At 34.3% G+C, this 20,123-nt stretch overlaps 1 protein-coding gene and 1 pseudogene across 1 annotated transcript; both read left to right on the top strand.

Moving 5' to 3' along the window:
* Positions 1 to 254: 254 nt before the first annotated feature.
* Positions 255 to 3,821, top strand: LOC112034518 (G-type lectin S-receptor-like serine/threonine-protein kinase LECRK1; annotated as a pseudogene).
* Positions 3,822 to 8,648: 4,827 nt separating this feature from the next.
* Positions 8,649 to 11,130, top strand: LOC112034525 (G-type lectin S-receptor-like serine/threonine-protein kinase LECRK1). The gene has a single exon (XM_024067341.2). It carries the CDS (start codon positions 8,661 to 8,663, stop codon positions 10,983 to 10,985), a length of 2,325 nt encoding a protein of 774 aa, XP_023923109.1. The 5' UTR covers positions 8,649 to 8,660; the 3' UTR covers positions 10,986 to 11,130.
* Positions 11,131 to 20,123: the final 8,993 nt, after the last annotated feature.

The following is a 20,123-nucleotide window of genomic DNA, read 5'->3' on the forward strand; positions in this document are numbered from 1 at the left end:
ACTAACTAAATATAGCTTCCTAAACTACAAGTAGTATAGAATATACAAGTTGCTTAAGCTACTGTTGTTTATGCAGAAGCTGTGAACAGTGCTATTTCTTCCAATGGCAAGACTTAGGTACAGTACTTAGGTGTTGTTCCTTAGGTTCTCCTTTTAAGATTCTACCATGTGGATTTTTCCTCATGGAATAGAAGTGTATTTTTTTTTGTTAAATAGCCACATGGCTCAATCTTAAGTGGGGAACCTAAGGAACAATGTCTAAAGTATTGTACCTAAGTTTTTTGCTTCTTCCAAGCCCCTATTTCTTGCACCTTCATTCTTGCTACTTCAATCTACTCCACTACAATCTATTCCACTGCTAGACTTGACCTTCTAATAACAACACACACTACCACCACCAACTCTTTATAGCTATCATCTTCTGGTTTATATGGCTTTGGATTCTACAAGCAAGGCAATGGCTATGCTATTGGACTTTTTATTGAAGGGATTCCTCAAAAGATAGTAGTCTAAACAGCCAATAGAGACGATCCCCCAGTTCCCACAAAGGCCATACTAAATTTCACAAGTAATGGACAACTGGTTCTGCAATCTGCACAAGGCGCACAAATGAGCATTGCCAACTCTCCTGGAGGTGAAACTTCAGCATCCATGCTTGATTCTAGCAAATTTGTTTTGTATAATTCTAATAACAATAAAATATGGCAGAATTTTGATCACCCAACTGATACCCTTTTGCCAATCCAGCATCTTTTAGTTGAAAAAGTGTTAAATTCCAGTCTTTTTGACTCAAACCATTCAACTGGTAATTTTTGCTCTTAATGCAACTAGATGGATATCTTGCAATGTACCCAGTTGGAACCCCCTACACAATTGATTATGGTTATTGGAACTACAAAAAACCTGGGCAAGGTAATAATGTGAGACTAAATCTGGATGATAATGGTCATCTCCACTTAGACAATGGTAATGGCACGGCTGGTATAGTGGATCTAAATCTAGGAGATAATCCTACAAAAGGTTTACTCTACCTTTTGAGAGTAGATGCCGATGGAATCCTGAGGCTATACTCACACAATATGGATCAGAATGGTACCTGGTCAATCACATGGTCCTAGCCGGATGTAGGGCCAACCCAAAATGCTAGAGATATTAGAAAATTTACAACATGAGAATCACAAAGATATATCCGCATCACAAAAATTCATTCAAAAATGCATTCAATAGTTTGTTGAAGTCCACCTATATTCATTGTCACATCAAATTATAAAAGTTACATAGTAAAATTTATAGTATTTTTAACATTTTTCTATTTGAATTACTTGTAATTAGTAACACATCTATTTGTAGGACCAGTTGATTTAAATTTGACTTATCTCTATCTCTAACATTACTTAGGGTATGTTTGGGAACAACTTATTTAGCTAAAATTGAAATTTTTTTGTTAAAAGTGTAGAAAAGAAGTTAAAAACTAGCTGAATAGTACAATGAGACTCATAAATAGTACCAAAACATGCAAATGAACCTATAAATAGTACCAAAAAGTGCAATAGAACTCATAAATAGTATCCAAAAGAAGCTAAAATTATAAAATAAGCTGAAAGCATTAATAAGCTCTCAAACGGACACTTAATTCTTTGGGCCTTCTCAATAGTGAAAAAAAAAATGTAAACTAAATTTTTTTTTAATATCTTCCAAAACTTTAAAAAAAAAAAAAAACAAACAAACAAACAAACAAACAAACAAACAAACAAAACAAAACAAAACAAAACAAAACAAAACTTAAAAACAAACCAAAAACAAAAACAAAAACCAAAAACCCAAAAAAAAAAAAAAAAATTGCCTCCCAAATTTGAGGCCTTTCTCTAGTATGGGGCCCTAGACAATGGCCTAATTGGCTTAGGCCGGCCCTGGCCAGATGACAAGTGTGCTCCAAAGGGTTTCTGTGGCCTTAATGCATATTGTATCCGTTTGGATACAACTGAATCTGAAGTCTACGTTTTAAGTCTGCGTTTTACCCTTTTTTTTTTTCCTTCAACTGCACTTGTTGACCAAGTCAACAGTGAACAATGTACCCATGCACTATTTACAGATCCCACAAACTTCACTTTTCAGCAAATTTTTCATTAAAAATAGGTTCCACGGCACTATTCATACATTTAAAAATTATTTTGCTACAGTATTTTCAGTTTTCAATTTTCAGTTTTAGCAAAATAAGTTCTATCCAAACGGACCCATTATGTCAAAACTAATCAAAGTTTTGGTTACAACTGCCTTCCTAGATTTACACTTATTAATTAGAGTGAAATGAGTTCAGGCTACAAAAAGCACTTCACTGCAAAAAGCTGCAAAGCAAGCATGACTTATACCATGGAGGCAGTGAATAATACCATATGGGAAGACAAAAATATTTCCATTCTTTCATTATGCAAAAAGTCTTCCTTTGAGATTTGGGAGATTACTTGAAAATGACCCAAATGTAGCCCTCATCAAGGTAAGCATATTACAGCTAGAAATGTGCCAAAAAAAAAGAAAAAAAGAGGTCCTAATTATCAGTATTTCATTAGTTGCTTTGGCATTCATTGTGTTGGTGATTTTTGGAATTGTAAGAGCAATTGCATCAGATCGTGCATAATCTTGCAAAATATAAAAAGTAGTCCATTTTACACACCAAAAAAATAAAAATAAAAATAAAAAATAAAAATAAAAATAAAAGCCCCACATCAGTGGATGTAAAATTGTGCATAAATGCACAAGTGCTACAGTAACCCTGCATATATGCAGGGTTACTGTAGCTGTTACATTTAATATTTTAGTATTTTTTGATAATGTTGGGTTTGTGAGAGAGAGAGGGGTAATGAGTGAGGAAATAATAAAAAATTTAAAAAAACGAATATTTTATTGAATAAATGTGTAAAATAAATAAACTAATGTGGGTGTTTTGTAAAAATGAATGTGTAAAATAAAAAAAGTAGTTTTTAGACAGAAAGTTTGCATGAGCTGATGCAGTTGCTCTAAGGTATGGATATCGTGTCTAGGCATGTAAAAAGGACTCTAATCATGGAAATATTGTCTTGAGTGAGGATGTTCTCTACGATCATTTACTTAGGCAGAACTTGAGAAAGTAACTGATAATTTTGAGGAAGAGCTTGGCAGAGGAACATTTGGAATAGTTTATAAAGGGGCAATTGAAAATGACAAGAAGCTTGTAGCTATGAAAATACTGGAGAATGTGTTAGCCGAATGGGAAAGAGAGTTTCAAACTAAGATGAAAGTGATTAGGAGAACACATCACAAAAATCTAGTCCATCTACTTGGGTATTGCCATGAGGGACCGAATAGAATGTTGGTATACAAGTACATGAGCAATGGATCATTTGTAGATATACTCTTCACACCAGAAAAACAACCATATTGGGATGAAAGAATGGAAATCCCTCGAAACATAGCAAGGGAAATTATTTATCTCCATGAAGATTATATGCCACAGATAATACATTGTGACATAAAGCCTCATAACATACTTATGGATGAAAGCATGTGTGCAAAAATCTCTGAATTTGGATTGTCAAAATTATTGAAGCCAGACCAAATCAAAACATTTATTGACATTAGAGGCGCAAGGGGATATGTAGCACCAGAGTGGCATGCCCCATCAGCAACACACGCACCCATCATCAGCACCACACGCATACAGCACCACACGCATGCCCCATCAGCAACACACGCACCCCTCATCAGCACCAACACACACACACACTTGTACCACAGGTACACACACAATTGTTTATTTGATCAAGCTCTAAAGGTATATTGCTTAAGAAGGCAAAAAACTCAAAAGGTGTATAATAGAGCTTCTAAGTGTAATAACATGATGTGCAAGTCATTCTCCAAAATATGTCTGAACCTCTTTTTCAAGCCTGTGCTTATACACAACACTTGCAAACGAGCTGTATTAAGAGTCTCAACAACTGATATACAAAACTCTATCAACATCTAACTTGAACAACATCTCAGTTCAAGAATGGATTAGGTCATTGTTACTCAGACATAAACGGATGACTCCTGATGCTATGATTTTTCTACAGATTCTGTTCACTGCCTTATGGTCCATTTGGTACCATAGGAACTTGGTGGTCCATGATGGTTTACAGCCTATCCCCTTGGATGTAGTTCTAATGACTCAAAATCTATATTGCAGGTACCAGAATGCCTTTATTAAAGAAGAATCTCAGCATTTTCAGAGCCACAATTGTTCCATTACTCAAAGCTCAGCTGGAGGGACTTGGCCGATTATCATTAAAATTGCAAGTGCAAGGAGGAGGAAAAAGTTTGGTACAATGGTACTGCTTATGCCTTTGAAGCTAAGAACAGAGGTGGTGAGATAGTGTTCAGGGGCATCAGGAGCTGTGCTGCAATCTCAGTGGCTGATGCACTTCAAGAAGCCTTAGTGGAAGCTTCCATCAAAGCTAGTAGCCTAGGATATCAGCAAATTTTGTTGCTAAGTTGTTGCAAAAAACTGGTCCAAGTCTGCAGTAGGTGGAGAACTCCGGATTGGAAGGAAAGTATTATGATGGCAGACCTTTCACATCTTCAGCAGATGGGATTAGTTTATAAGCTGACTTTTGTACCTAAGCTTGTCCTTTCTAATGTTTGGCAGTTAGCCGTGATGGCTACAAATATGCCAATTCAGCACTGTTGGCCTAGTATGGCTCATATTGTTAGCTAATGTGAGGTTGTTCTTTATGTGGTATCAAAAAATCTTTATCTTTACAGAAATTAGATTCTCCAATACTTTTAGTATACATATACTATTTAGTATTAGATTGAAAGGAGTTTGCCTTGAGTCTTTTGACTAAATATTGCAAAAAATGAAGCTTATTGTTGTTACCTGTTCAAAGTTATTTAGCAAAATGAGGAGAGAGACTAAATGTTGCCGAAATTGTAAGAAAAAGTACAAGAGAGAAGAAAGTTGAGTGATGTGATTGGGAGGGAGAAAAAATGAATTTTGGTAATGATATTACCGAAATTCATTGCACAACCCAAGCTTTGCCCGTGAAGTGCCCCAGTGGGAGTGCCCGAATGATTTACCAATTGTGAACCAAGTTGCCGAAATTATAGGGAATTGAGGAGAGAGAAAATATGAATTGTGGCAACCAAGTTGCCGAAAATGGGAGGAAAAAAAAAAAGTGGTTGCCGAAATTTGGGGAGGAATTAAAAAAAAAAGGTGTTATGTCCACAATATTTTTACAACATTTTCACAACAAATCACGGGTGATTAGTTGTTATTAGTTCAAATTTGAATTTAATGCTGAGATAACTTTTTTAATCCAACAATAACAACCAGTAACAATCTGCCATTTAGAATTTGTTGTAAAAATGTTATAAAAATGGTGTGCACATATCATTTCTCAAAATATATAAAATAAAATAAAAATTAAAAAAAGTGGCAATGGATTTGTGGCAATGGCATTGTCGAAATAGAGAAAAAAAAAATTGTGGGAATGAATTTGTGGCAATGGCATTGCCGAAATAGGAGGAAAAAAAATTGTTGCAACTGGTTTGTGGCAATGCCATTGCCGAAATAGAATGAAAAAGAAAAAAAAATTGTTTGATTTTTGGCAATGGCATTGCCGAAATTTGAAATATCCGATTGCCATTGCCAATCTCTTTTCTGATGGTGTTGTATGTGTGCCTTTATTATTTGCTCTCTAGCATGTTTAATTTTTATTTCTTTTAAAGAAACGAAATTATGGGTCTGAATGATACAGTTTTACTTTGTGTTATTGAAAGGAATTTGTGTATTGCAGCACAATTTCACTGATTGGATGGCTCTAGGAAGTGTTTTCCTTCTTTGTGGATCTGTTGGCGGTTGGTCTAGAACTCTGTTCTTGCTGGCACACGAGCTTCCTCAAGAGGTTTGAACTCTGATTGCCATTTCAGCAATGCCATTGCGAAAAATCAAACAATTTTTTTTCTTTTTCCTTCTATTTCAGTAATGGCATTGCCACAAACCAATTGCAACAATTTTTTTTCCCTCCTATTTCGGCAATGCCATTGCCACAAATTCATTTCCACATTTTTCCCCCTTTATTTCGACAATGCCATTTCCACAAATCAATTGCCACTTTTTATTTTTTATTTTTTTATTTTGAGAAATGATATGTGTTCACCATTTTTACAACAAATTCTAAATGGTAGGTTGTTACTAGTTGTTATTGTTAGATTAAAAAAGTAATTTCACGGTTAAATTCAAATTTGAACTAATAACAACTAATCACCCGTGATTTGTTGTGAAAATGTTGTAAAAATATTGTGGACGTAACACCTTTTTTTTAATTCCTTCCCAGATTTCGGCAACCACTTTTTTTTTTTTTGTCCCATTTTCAACAACTTGGTTGCCACAATTCATATTTCCTCTCTCCTCAATTCCCTATAATTTCGGCAACTTGGTTGCCACAATTGGTAAATCATTCGGACACTCCCACTGGGGCACTTCACAGGCAAAGCTTGGGCAGTGCAATAAATTTTGATAATATCATTACCGAAATTAATTTTTTTCTCCCTCCATGGGCGGCGCCATGTATAGTTCAGGGGGTTCAAATGAACCCCCTGAGCTAGAAAAATTTTTTTTAATGTATATAATATATTTTTTTTATTTGACCTCTAAATAAAAATTTGAACACTCTGACTCTAAATTTTTTTTAAACCCATTTGAAATAAGTAATTATGATCATCTTAACAATATTTTGATCTTTTTAAATACACAAAAAAAAAAAAAAAAAAAAAAAAAATAACAATATTTTGATCTTTTTAAAAAAAAAAAAAAAAAAAAAAAAAAAAAAAGGCCTAACAACAATCCAAATTTATCTAAAATTTGGGAGAAATAGTAAACCCAACAACAAAGTAAATTTTTTTTTCATCTATAATTGTTTTAAAAAGCCCATTTAGATCTTAATAAATTTGAAATAAACTAATGGAAAAGTCATAGTTTACAATGTACAATCATTGTAATATTTACATTGTTTCTAAACAAATGTGTACAATATTGTATAGTTTTTGTAAATATGTGTAGTATAATTATCTATAATATAAATCTTACACTGATAGTACAATGTAAACATATAATCATCATAAACTAATAAATAAAAATATTTTAAGCAGTAATAATTAAAATTCACTTAACAACAACAATTAACATTTTCATTATATTAAGAAAAAATATGTCAAATGAACCTATAATTTATTTTTTTTTTATTACTATTACGTAATATAGAAAAATTTGTAATAAAAAATCCATTTAAACAGTAGGATTCATATTTTACCTAAGATGTATCTTCTTACTGACCCCCCTAGAAAAAAATCCTAGAGTCACCACTGTCTCCCTCCCAATCATATTACTCAACTTTCTTCTCTCTCGTCCTTTTTTTTACAATTTCGGCAACAATGTTGCCGAAATTCAGTCATTCTCCTCATTTTGTTAAATAACTTTGAATAGTGCCTATAATAACAATAAACTCCATTTTTTGCAATATATAACCAAAAGACTCAGAAAGATGAGTATAATTTATTTCTTGTTTTTGTTTCTATGTAGTCCCTAAATATACAAACATACTTAGCCTTCATTTAAAATTTTATTTTAAATCTCGTAATTGAAATTAGTAATATAACTAATAAAATAAGAAAAACAGAAAAGAACTTATATATTTTCCGATTTCAAATTTTAAGCATTTTGTAGTCAAGAAAACATAATTAATAATAAAATTATTTTATATTTTGGAAATTAATTCGAAAGACAGAAAATGGAGGGAGGGGAACCCTGAGGTGCTGTTGACACCTGAAGGAGTTAAAAACACTTCTCTTATAATTGCTTCCACCAAAGGGTATAGGCAAGGTAATCAGACCCAAAAGATGGTTACCCTTCCAAACTCTATCAAAATCTGGCATATGCATCCAATGCCCAGCTCTTAAACAACATGAAATAAACTCCATTCCAAAGGAAAACAAAACTTATCTTTTTTGATAAATCAGTAAGATTTCATTAAAATAAAAATAAAATAAAAAAACAGATCCGCCACAGTTGAAGACAAGGCTCAACAGACAATTCCGACACAATCAACTCAACTAACAAATATGCCAAAGAAGAAAACAATATCCAACTCACGACTCATTTTTCTGCTCTAAGAGCAGAGACTACACTTTTTTTTTTCACAGTATCAACGAACTTCACCAACTACCATGGGGTTATTAGTTATAGATTGCTTTTGGATTGAAGAGGGGGAGAAAGGGTAATCCCCAGATGGAGCAGAGGACTCTTTGTCGTTGTGATCAGAGCTTCTCTGCGTGTTTCGTGGGTGATGATGATGGGTGTAGTAATACCAAACGCACCGCTCAGCCTCTTCTCAAGTACCAACGCGTTTCTCCAACAGAATTGAGTGCGCTCAGGAAAAAAAAAAGCTACTCTTTTTTTCTTCAGTCTTGGCGTTTAATGCGTTGCTACTGTAATCGTGGGTCCCACCATTTGGAAACGCCAAACGCAAACTCGTAGGGGAAACGCGCTGTATCCATTAGTCAAAGTGAAAAGTCTACTAAACACATATATTAATATAATAGAGCAATTGTTAATTTTTTATATCAAGCAAGCCAAACATAAATATATAATGGCAACTATCTTCCTTTTTCTTCTTCTCTCAGCAATTTTCACAGCCGAAGCCCAACCAGGGCAATCCAGTATTAAACCAGGCTCTTTTCTAACAGTAAAACCCACTGCCACCACCAACTCTTCATGGCTATCACCTTCTGGTCTATATGCCTTTGGATTCCACAGGCAAGGCAATGGCTATGCTGTTGGAATTTTTGTTGAAGGGATTCCTCAAAAGACAGTAGTCTGGACAGCCAATAGAGACGATCCCCCAGTTCCCGCTGACGCCACACTAAATTTCACAAGTGATGGACAACTGGTTCTGCAGTCTGCACAACAAGGCACGAAGAGACGCATTACCAACTCTACTGGAGTTGCTGCAACTTCAGCATCCATGCTTGATTCTGGCAACTTTGTTTTGAATAGTTCTGTTAACAATACAATATGGCAGAGTTTTGAGCAGCCTACTGATACCCTTTTGCCAAGCCAGCACCTTTCAGTTAATGAAGTGTTAATTTCCAGTGTTTCAGATTCAAACCATTCAACTGGTAGATTTCTGCTCTTAATGCAACAAGATGGATATCTTGCGATGTACCCAGTTGGAACCCCCTACACACTTGAATATGGTTATTGGAACTATGTTACACCTGGGCCAGAAAATAATGCGAAACTAAATCTCGATGATAATGGTCATCTCTACATAGACAGTATTACTGGCACAGCTGGTATAGTGGATCTAAATCTAGGAGAAAATTCTACAAAAGGTTTACTCTATCTTTTGAGAATTGATGCTGATGGAATCCTGAGGCTATACTCACACAGTATGGATCAAAATGGTACCTGGTCAGTCACATGGTCCCAGCCAGATGACAAGTGTCTCCCGAAGGGTTTATGTGGCCTTAATGCATATTGTGTCAATACTAATCAAAGTTTGGGTTGCAATTGTCTTCCTGGATTTGCGCCTACAAACCAGAGTGAGAAGAGTTCTGGCTGCGAAAGGAATTTCACTGCAGACAGTTGCAAAGGCATGTCATATACCATGGAGTTAGTGAATAATACCAAATGGGAATATAAAAATATTTCTGTTCTGTCATTAACCCAAGAGGCTTGCAAAGCAGCATGTTTGGAGGACTGTAAATGTGACGCTGCGCTTTTCAAAGATGGGGAGTGCAAAATGCAAGCTCTTCCTTTCAGATTTGTGACATTACACCAAGATGACTCATTTCTAGCCCTCTTCAAGGTAGGCATTTCTACACCCACTACAGATAGAAATGTGTCCAAAAAAAGTAAGAAAGAGGTTATAATTATCAGCGTTTCATTAGTTGCTTTTGCAATTGTGTTGGTGATTTCTGGAGTCGTAATGTATAGATATCGCGTCTGGGCATGTAAAAAGGAATCTAATCATGGAAATATTGTGTTGAGTGAGGAGGATTCTCTGCGATCATTTACTTACGCAGAACTTGAGAAAGTGACTGATAATTTCAAGGAAGAGCTTGGTAGAGGATCATTTGGAATAGTTTATAAAGGGGCAGTTGGGGATGGCAAGAAGCTCATAGCTGTGAAAAAACTAGATAAATTGTTAGCCGAACGGGAAAGAGAGTTTCAGACCGAGATGAAAGTGATTGGGAGAACACATCATAAAAATCTAGTCCAACTACTTGGGTATTGCCATGATGGACCAAATAGGCTGCTGGTATACGAGTACATGAGCAATGGGTCGCTTGCAGATATACTCTTCACACCAGAAAAACAACCTTGTTCGGATGATCGAATGGAAATTGCTCGAAACATAGCAAGAGGAATTCTTTATCTTCATGAAGAGTGTATGCCACAGATCATTCATTGTGACATAAAGCCTCAGAACATACTCATGGATGAAAATATGTGTGCAAAAATCTCTGACTTCGGATTGTCAAAGTTGTTGAAGCCAAATGAAAGCAAAACATTTACTGACATAAGAGGCACAAGGGGATATGTTGCACCAGAGTGGCATCGCAAAATGTCCGTGACAGTAAAAGTAGATGTCTATAGCTTTGGAATCATATTGTTAGAGATTATATGTCGTCGAAAGAGTGTTGACTCTAACGTTGCTGAGGAAGAAGCTATTCTTGAAGAATGGGCATACCATTGCTTTGAGTGTGGTGAGCTAGGTAAGCTACTTAATGAAGAAGAGGTTGACAAGAAACAGTTTGAGAGAATAACTAAAGTAGCATTGTGGTGCATTCAATATGAACCATCACTTCGCCCCTCAATGAAGCAGGTTCTACAAATGCTAGAGGGGACAGTGGATATCCCAGACCCTCCAAGTCGCTCAATACCATCTAGTGTCTGGGGTAAGGAGTGATAGTTTGAAAATTGGTTATGTCAAATTAGTCCACTTTTCCATGTGATCTGCTTTCATGGTATACGTATATGTGTCTTCAATAATGCATCTTATATTTTTTTTCTTTATCTTTTGTTGTTTTATCAATAACTCTGTTTTGGGGATAGTCCAATAGAGCAATAAGTTGTTTCCTTTATCATTTAGGTGTTGGTTAATTTTACATTCACTTGTATGGCTTTATAAGGCCTATTTATCATAATAAGAGAGATCAGAATTGTAAAAAAAAAAAAACAAAAAAACAAAAAAAAAAAAAACAAAAAAGCTTTTGCTTGTTGGAATGGTAATTTTTCATTTTACAGAATAACTATTTCTTATAATAGAAATACAACCAAACAGTAAGGTTCATATCTTTTAGAATTGTTAAACTGTGCCAAAATTATGTGTTTTTTTATTGAGTTTTGATGTGTCTTGAAGTGGTAATTGAAGATCAAGTTAAAGACACAAAGTCTACTCAAGAACAGCTTAAGAAAAGTGCATTTCAACATGTCTTGACACCAAGCCTGATAAAAGCTCAATAGTAGTTGATCGATTCAGCCTAGAAAAGCCTAGTTTTTGTACCCTTGTTAACAAGCTCAATAGAAGCTCGAACAATCAAGACACGCAAAACAACAAAAATCAACAATACTAAAAAGTCCATTACTTGTCCATTTCAAGCTTGATTTAAGATCGGTTTGTTGCGCTATTTAAAGGACGTTAGAAGTCATCCCCAAAGAGGCTTTTTAGAGACAGAAAAATCTATTTGTGCGGTTAAGATTTGTTCAACCAAGTTCTATCTATTTCACTATACCATAGAGTTTCAAATAGATCTAATTATCAATTGGTGAACAAGCTTAATCCATAGCACCACCACCAACTTAACTTTTTTGAAGAAAACCTTCAAGAGATTCTTGAAGCCGATCGGAGGTTCCGGTTGTGATTGTAGGTGCATCATCCATGAAGGCATTCATATATTAAAGAATTCAAAAATTCCAAAGTGGTAGAAGGTTTTTTATGTAAGTCATCTATGAGTTGTAGAGTATAGGTAAATGTTTCACATGTATTGTAAACTTCTCTTAATATAGTAGATTGTTTTTTGGGAAGGTTTCTATCCAATGATTTTACTTTGGGACAAGTTGTTCCATTGGTTTTCCCTAAGTTATAATATTCATAATTTGACTAATTAATCAACTTAGGTAATTAGTTAATTTATTGGGATCAATTCTAAACCCAACACAAACAATTCAATGTTTTTGAAAGGTTATTTTTAAAAAATAGCTATTTCATTATCGGATCCATTAGAGTACAACAAACAAGACGGTTTTAGCTTTCCACTTTTCTATCATTCATACTAAACACATAAGATGGAAAATTAGTATTGTCCATAGTCCATCCGGCCATTTTTCCATTTTGTGAATGACTGCCAATATCATTACAAGTTTTAAACAAGGCTTATTTCATGAATCATTAGCGATGATTTCATTCCAATCTTCATTCCATTCTGCGAGCAATGGCTTCAAATTTTCCTGACATCCTATTCAAGATTTTCTCAGTTTCCTTATAATTTTCGTGAACATGGAGGCTCACAAGTCAGTCTCAAGTATGTCTTGTACGCAGGTTCAGGGACGAATTTCTCATAATTTACACTTTTGAATTGGTCATTCTGACATGCACCAAAGTCCAATTTAATTTCTTTGTCTGCCACTACCAAAGTAAAAGTCAAGAAGACCAAAAGTGAGTGGTACTGGTACCCAAGTAAAATCAAGAAGACTGACTAATTCGCAAGCCAAGGGGAGGAGGAATTATACCTTACTCTAATGGGCTATATTATTTATCTATTATACCACTAAAAAAAATTTATTTGTTTAAAATTATTGAGTCAGTAATTAATTTCTACTAACCGCGAATCCGAGCATTGTATGTGATAATTATTTTTATGATAGTTTTTTTTTTTTTAATTTACAATTTAAACTAATCTAATAATAAGTAATGTATTTCTTAATTATATTTTTATTTACTATAGGAACAATCATAAATGTAATATATGAACAATCCAAAACACCAAAAAAACGTAAACTAAAAAAATTAATAAAACTTAACAATGATTAATTGAACCAATATTAGGATAAAATTTTGTTTTTGATAATCTATTATGGTTATTTTCTTTGTAGAAATTATAATTTTAGCCACCCAAAACATATTATCAAATAAAAAATTATTAGCAAAATCTAAGAATTAAATTTCTATACATGCATTGTTATAAAATATTAATAATTAAAATAAAATTGCAAAAGTTAAAATTTGTCACCTATCTGATTATTTTCATTTGGCTAACCTTTTCTTTTCTTTAAATGAATGGCATTATAGAGTACTTTCTAATATAACTATTAAGAGTACTTTGTCCACCACAAAGAATTAGAAAATAAATAAAAATTAGTAAAGTCTCATAGTTTAACATCTAAATTGTGCACTATAAAAAATAATGATATGTAACAAAATAAATACCAAATTATCCAAATCATGCTATGTAATAGAATAATATTATATTTTTATATGTTATATTTAATTCTTTAGAACGCAATAGGATAACATTTAACAATCAAAGAGAATAAAAAATAAAAATAAAAACAACAACAACAATTTAAAAAACAAAACTAAATCACATTAACCCAAAATAGAGTTTTAAAGAATATAAAAAATTATCAACCTAAAGTAGAAATGCAAGGAAAATAAAAAATAAAAAAATCCACCAAAAAATTTAGAGAAAGAGAGGGGGGCGGGAGAACCATTTTTTTGTGAGGGAAAACTATGCATAGTATAGAAGAGATAGTAACAAATTTATAGTAAGATGGTATAAATAAGAAGAGACAAAAATAAAGGAAGATGAAGGGAAAGAGGAAGAATGATATTAATGTAGAGGGTAGTGGGGAGATGAAAAGGTAAGGGAGGGAGAAAGATTGAAAAAGTAATAGGGAGATGAAATGGTAAGAGAGAGAGAAAGGTTGAAGAAGTGTAAATATTAAAAAAATGAATGTTAAAAATAATTATAGCAAAAAAAAAAAAAAAAAAAAAACCCTAAAGCTTGAAAGGCTTCAACGTTTTTTTTTTTTTTTTTTCCATTAAGCTAAAAAGGCTCACACAAAATCCTAAAACTGAACTGAAAAGACTTTGGGTTAGGGTTGATAGTGGAACTAAATAAATAAGAGGTGGGCTGGATTAATTATACAGATTTATTATAAGGTGATAGTAGAAGTAAATAAATAAGTAGTAAGCTAGATTTATTATAAAGTGATAGTGGAAGAAAATAAATAAGTAGTGAGCAACATTTATAGGGCAAAAAATTGTAAAACCCATTTTAAAATTGTAAGAAAAATTATATATTTTTTTAAAAATGATGTGGCAGTTGATGTGGTGCAATGTAAGAACAACAATATTAAACGCTACACTTCAACTTTTAATAATATATAGATATAAATTTTAAAAAAAAATTATCTCACCAATTTTAAATAGGTAAGAATTTTATAATTTTTTTTGTCCAATTTAATTTCTTTGTCTGCTACTATCAAAGTAAAGTCAAGAAGACCAAAAGTGAGTGGTACTGGTACCCAAGTAAAATCACGAAGACTGACTAATTCGCAAGCAAGTGGAGGAGAAATTATACCGCCTTCTAGTAGACTATATCATTTATCCTTTATACCACTAAAAAATTTTTACCTGTTTAAAATTATTGAGTCAGTAATCAGTTTTTATTTAAAAAAATTTCTATCTCAACAATTTTAAATAGGTAAAAAATTTTTAGTAGAATGATAGAACACGTCGCTTATCCACAATAAGTACTATATAATTTCTCCGAGTGCAGACACTTTTATGCCCAAAACACACGCTGCACGCAGATTGCAGATTCCTGGAAGAGACATCAGTCCATGCGTAGTTACTTTTCCTCGAAAACGTTTCGTTCACGAAAAAGAAAATTCTAATCAATGGCCAAAACGAACAAAAATGATTGCGAGAGACAAGAAAGTCTCCTAAAACACTAATATAGAATAGAGCCACTGTTAATTTTTTACGTCAAGCAAGCCAAACACAAACATATATAATGGCAACTATTTTCCTTTTTCTTCTTCTCTCAGCAATTTTCACAGCCAAAGCTCGGCCAGGACAATCCAATATTGAGCCAGGCTCTTTTATAACGGCAACTGTAAGAATTTGAGAGGAGAGTATTTTCATTAATTGAATGAGGAAATTCCACTATGATTGTTTATACACAAAACAGAGACTACCCACCCAACTAACTATCCACATTATATGGATCTAGAAAGCAATAGCCAATCCACAAGCTACACGTGTCTATAATTAACTAAGTATAGCTTCCTAACCTACAAGTAGTACAGAATATACAAGTTGCTTAAGCTACTGTCGTTTATGCAGAAGCTATGAACAATGTTATTTCTTCCAATCCCCTGTTTCTTGCACCTCCACTGCAATCTGTTGGAGCATTTTAATATTATATAATAAAAAACTAATTTATATTACAACATAAATGTAAATATGTGGGAGTTAATATAGAAGATGAGGAGTTAGTGAAAATGTTTAATCTCACATTGAAATAAGAGAGACTATTTTATTCTTTTTAATTGTGGTAATTAATGGACTAATATAAATTGACTCAGATATTGGGCTAGATACGTGCGCAAGGGGACTCTAACGTAAATGGCCTAAATTAGCATTCCATTTTTATTATGGAAAATGAAGAGTCATTAACCAACTTAATGGACCAGCCGTTTGGGCCTTTTCATTCTTCAAAACTCCTTATCTCATCCATTAATTGTGTAACTTCAACCCATCAAATTAATATCCAAGAATTAATCTTGTAACACCCACTACATCAGAATAATGGACCTAATCAATCAGATTATTTGGATAGTAATTTTGTGAAGCCCATTGGGCCTAAAAATAGACTCATTCAAATCCAATACAAGTTACAACATTTTTACACCAAAAAAATCCAGCAAATTGAAGAGAGCGAGTGTCATGCCTCAGTATTCAGTTTTAGAGAGGTAGGGCTTGGATCTTCTTAAAGAGAGCAAGAGCCACACCTTAGTATTTAGTTTCTCTTTGTGTTATTTCCATTATTATTATGTTTGCACCAACAGGATCTATTCCACTACAAGACTTGACCTTAGAGAAAGAGGGGAATGTATGTTCACCATATTCATCTTGCCTAACAAAAACTGGAAATGTTGTGACCCCAATGCTTTTGTTAATAAATCTCCAACTTGGGTTTTGGTCCGAATATGCAACAATCTCACTACCTTTGCTTGAACCTTATCTCTAACAATATGATAGTCTATTTCTATGTGTTTAGTCCTCTTGTGAAACACAAGATTAGCAACAATATGCATTGCTGCTTGACTATCACTGAAAAGCAAAGCTGATTTAGGATAAGGCACTTGTATATCCCAAAGGAAACTCAAAATCCAAACAATGTCACACACTGCTACTGCCATTCCTCTATATTCTGACTCTACTAAAGATCTGAAAACAATTTGTTGTTTCTTAGATTTCTAGGAAATCAAGGATTCTCCAAGAAAAACACAATACCCTGTGGTTGATCTTTAAGTATCAGGGCATGTTGCCCAATCAACATCCGCAAAGGCCTTAATATGTGACTCTAATCAAAACATCAATCCTTGACCAAGAGCTCCTTTGATATACTGTAAAACTCTTGGTAGCTTGAAGATGTGATCATCTAGGCTTAGCCATAAATTGACTCAACCTATGGACAACAAAAGTGATATCTGGCCTTATAATGGTTAGATAGAGCAGCCTCCTAATTAATCTCCTATATGTGCCAAGATTGCTTAGCTCTTTTCCTTCATATTTGCTTAGTTTTAAATTCTAATCCATGGGAGTTTTTGCTGGTCTACATCCTAACATGCCTGCATCATCTAAAAGCTCCAAAGCATATTTTCTCTAACACAAATTAATCCCTTCCTTTGACCTTGCAACTTCTAGGCCTAAGAAAAACTTCAAGTCACCAAGATCCTTGAGCTTGAATTGCTTGTCCAACAAAACTTTGAGATCAGCTATAGCTTGCACATTATCACTAGCTATAAGCACATCATCCACATACACAAGCAAGGCAATAAAAGCTATAGAATTATTCCTTCTGAAGAGTGAATAATTTGACTTAGGCCAACTAAATTAAGGCCTGAGAAAACTTTGAAAACCACTATCGAGAAGCTTGTTTTAGACCATATAAATACTTATTAAGCTTACAAACAACCTCCCCCTTGCTATGAAAACCAGGTGGCAAAACCATGTTTCTTCCTCAAGATCTCTATGAAGGAAAGCATTATTCACATCAAGTTAAGAAAGATGCCAGCCTTTCACAACAGCCACCACAAGCAAGGTTTTGATAGAAACCATCTTGGGAACTAGGGAAAATGTCTCTGTATAGTCCAAAGCCTCTCTTTGGGTGAAACCCTTGGCAACTAGTCTGGCCTTAAATCTTTCAATGGAACCATTAGCCATGTGCTTGACCTTATAAACCCATTTGCATACTATGGGCTTCTTGTGATCAGGTAAAGAGGTAAAGGTCCAAGTATTATTGGCCTCCAAGGCAGCTACCTCACTATCATAGCATCTCTCCACCTAGGGTCCTAAACAGCTTAGGCATAGGAAGTAGGTTCCACAATATATGAAATGGAACTACAAAAATGCTTATGAGTGGGAGAAAGATGAGAATAAGAAAGAAATTTCTGGATGGGATGAGCAATATCTATCTTGGTAAGAAGTGGATCAGCTAATGCAAATGGACCAATGACATGATTACAATGATAAGATTGCAAATAGGAAGGTTTGCGAGGCACCCTAACAGACCCTTTAAGAACTGGTGGGATAGGTTGAACAGGCTGTGCAGCAAGTAGTGCATCAAGCTGTACAGCAAGTTGTGCATCAAACTGTGCAGCAGGAAGTGCATCAAGCTACGTAGCAGATGGTGCAACAGACTATGCATCAAGACTGGCAAGAAAGGTAAAGCTAAATCATGTATGGAAGGAGCAATTTGATCAATATGGGCAACATCCCGAAATGAAACAAACTGAGATCATCATTAGAATCAGAATCAATGTTAGGAGCAAAATGCTGATCATGGAAGAATGAATCATGATAAACAGGTGAATGAGAACAAGGAAGAGTAAGTGTGGTAGTGAGATCAGGAGTACGATGAGGAAATACAATCGGAGGAGATGATAAAGGCCCGAGATTATGAGAAATGAAAGGGAAAATGCGTTCATGGAAAACAACATCCCTGGAAATGAAGACTTTCTTAGAACTAAAATTGAGAAGTTTATACCCTTTGGTTCTAGGAGGATAGCCTAACAACACACAAGCTTGAGCTCTTGGCTGAAACTCATCCTTATGAACAAAAATGGTGGAAGCATAACACAAGCATCCAAAAACCCTCAAATGATTATGGGAAGGCTTGAACTTGAAAAGGAGCTCAAAAGGAGTTTTATTGTGCAAGACTGGGGAAGGCAACCTATTGATAATGTGAGCTACAGTAAGGACATAGTCCCCCCAATAACATAAAGGAACATTTGATTGAAGTTGCAATGCTCTAGCAATAGACAAAAGATGTTGGTGTTTCCTCTCCACTACAGAATTCTATTGGGGAGTGTAAACACAACTATTTTGATGAATTATACCATGAGCATTGTAAAAATCAACCATAGCAAATTCTTGTCCATTATCTAATCTAATAGACTTGATATTGGTCTTAAACTGTAATTGAATCATTTATGAAAGGAAACAATAAGATTCCTAACATCTGATTTTGATTTTAGCAAATAAACCCAAGTGCTACTAGTAGCATCATCAACAATGGACAAGAAATATTTAAAACCTTTATGTGTTGGAACAGAATATGGTCCCCATATATCAATATGCACAAGATCAAAAGGAGAAGAACAGTAATTATTATTAGATGGAAGAGGTAATCGTTTCTATTTTGCCATGACAGATATGACAAACATCAATACAAGACTTGAAATCAACAGAAAGTATATCTTGCAAAGATAACATCTTATTTATTGAGGGATGAACTAACCTAAAATGCCAAACTTTGGACATATTATGGACTGAATTGACAACAGAAAAGGAATTAATAGACTTGTGTTTATTGAGATGATCTATCAAGGAATTGGGACTAATGCAATCTGATCTTTGCAGCAAGTAGAGTCCATTGTGCACTTCACCTAATCCAATCATCCTCCAAGACAAAAGGTCCTGTATGAAACAAAATTAAGAGAGAAATACAAGGCAATATGGCAATTTTTGGGTAAGTTTGCTAATGCATAAAAGATTGAATGAAAAGGAAGGTACACAAAGAACATTATCAAGAACTAGAGTAGTGGAAACCTAACTATGCCAATGTGAGTTACTTGAGCATTTTCCCCATTAGGGAGTTCAACAACACATTGAGTTAAGCTACTTGTGGTGGTAAGCAAGCTAACTGAGCATATAATATGATATGTGGTACCAGTGTCTAGGACCTAAGTATTTCAACTATAAGCTGTTCTATTTACTACCTTAGCAGCAAAAATAGAGTGCTTTAGGTTGAGAACAGAACCTGATAAATGGAGTAATGGAAGAAACACTATTTGCCAATGTAACAACAGATGTCTCTTAAGCTGTGATATTCTCTCCATGACTTGAATTCCTAATCAAAGCCAAAATTTTCTGATACTATTCAGTAGTAAAAGAAAAGGCTTGCTGTGAAGGAAAGGATTGTTGTTGAGCGACTATCCCTAAGTCCATGAAACCAATATCAAGACCTCCAATCTGATTGGCCATTGAATTCCTTCCTTTGCCCTTATAACCAAGAGGGTAACCATGAAGTTTATAGCATTTCTCAACATGGCCTGTGATTCCACAATGACTACAAACATGCCTTTCTTTCCTTTTGTTTTTGTTGCCCTTTTCAATATGACTAGAACCTGCTCCATGAAAATTCCCACCATTACCAACACTACCAAAGGTTTTTGTTGCTAAAGCAGTGGACTCAACATATGCTCCTGTGGAATGACCAATTAATCTCTGTCTTTCATCTTGAATAAGCAG

The sequence above is a fragment of the Quercus suber genome, unplaced genomic scaffold (genome assembly GCF_002906115.3).
Source record: "Quercus suber isolate HL8 unplaced genomic scaffold, Cork oak 2.0 scaffold_177, whole genome shotgun sequence".
Taxonomy (NCBI): domain Eukaryota; kingdom Viridiplantae; phylum Streptophyta; class Magnoliopsida; order Fagales; family Fagaceae; genus Quercus; species Quercus suber.

What these genes read in the sequence shown, in the direction of transcription:
- LOC112034525 (XM_024067341.2), top strand. Translation starts at nt 8,661, where the DNA reads ATGGCAACTATCTTCCTTTTTCTTCTTCTCTCAGCAATTTTCACAGCC.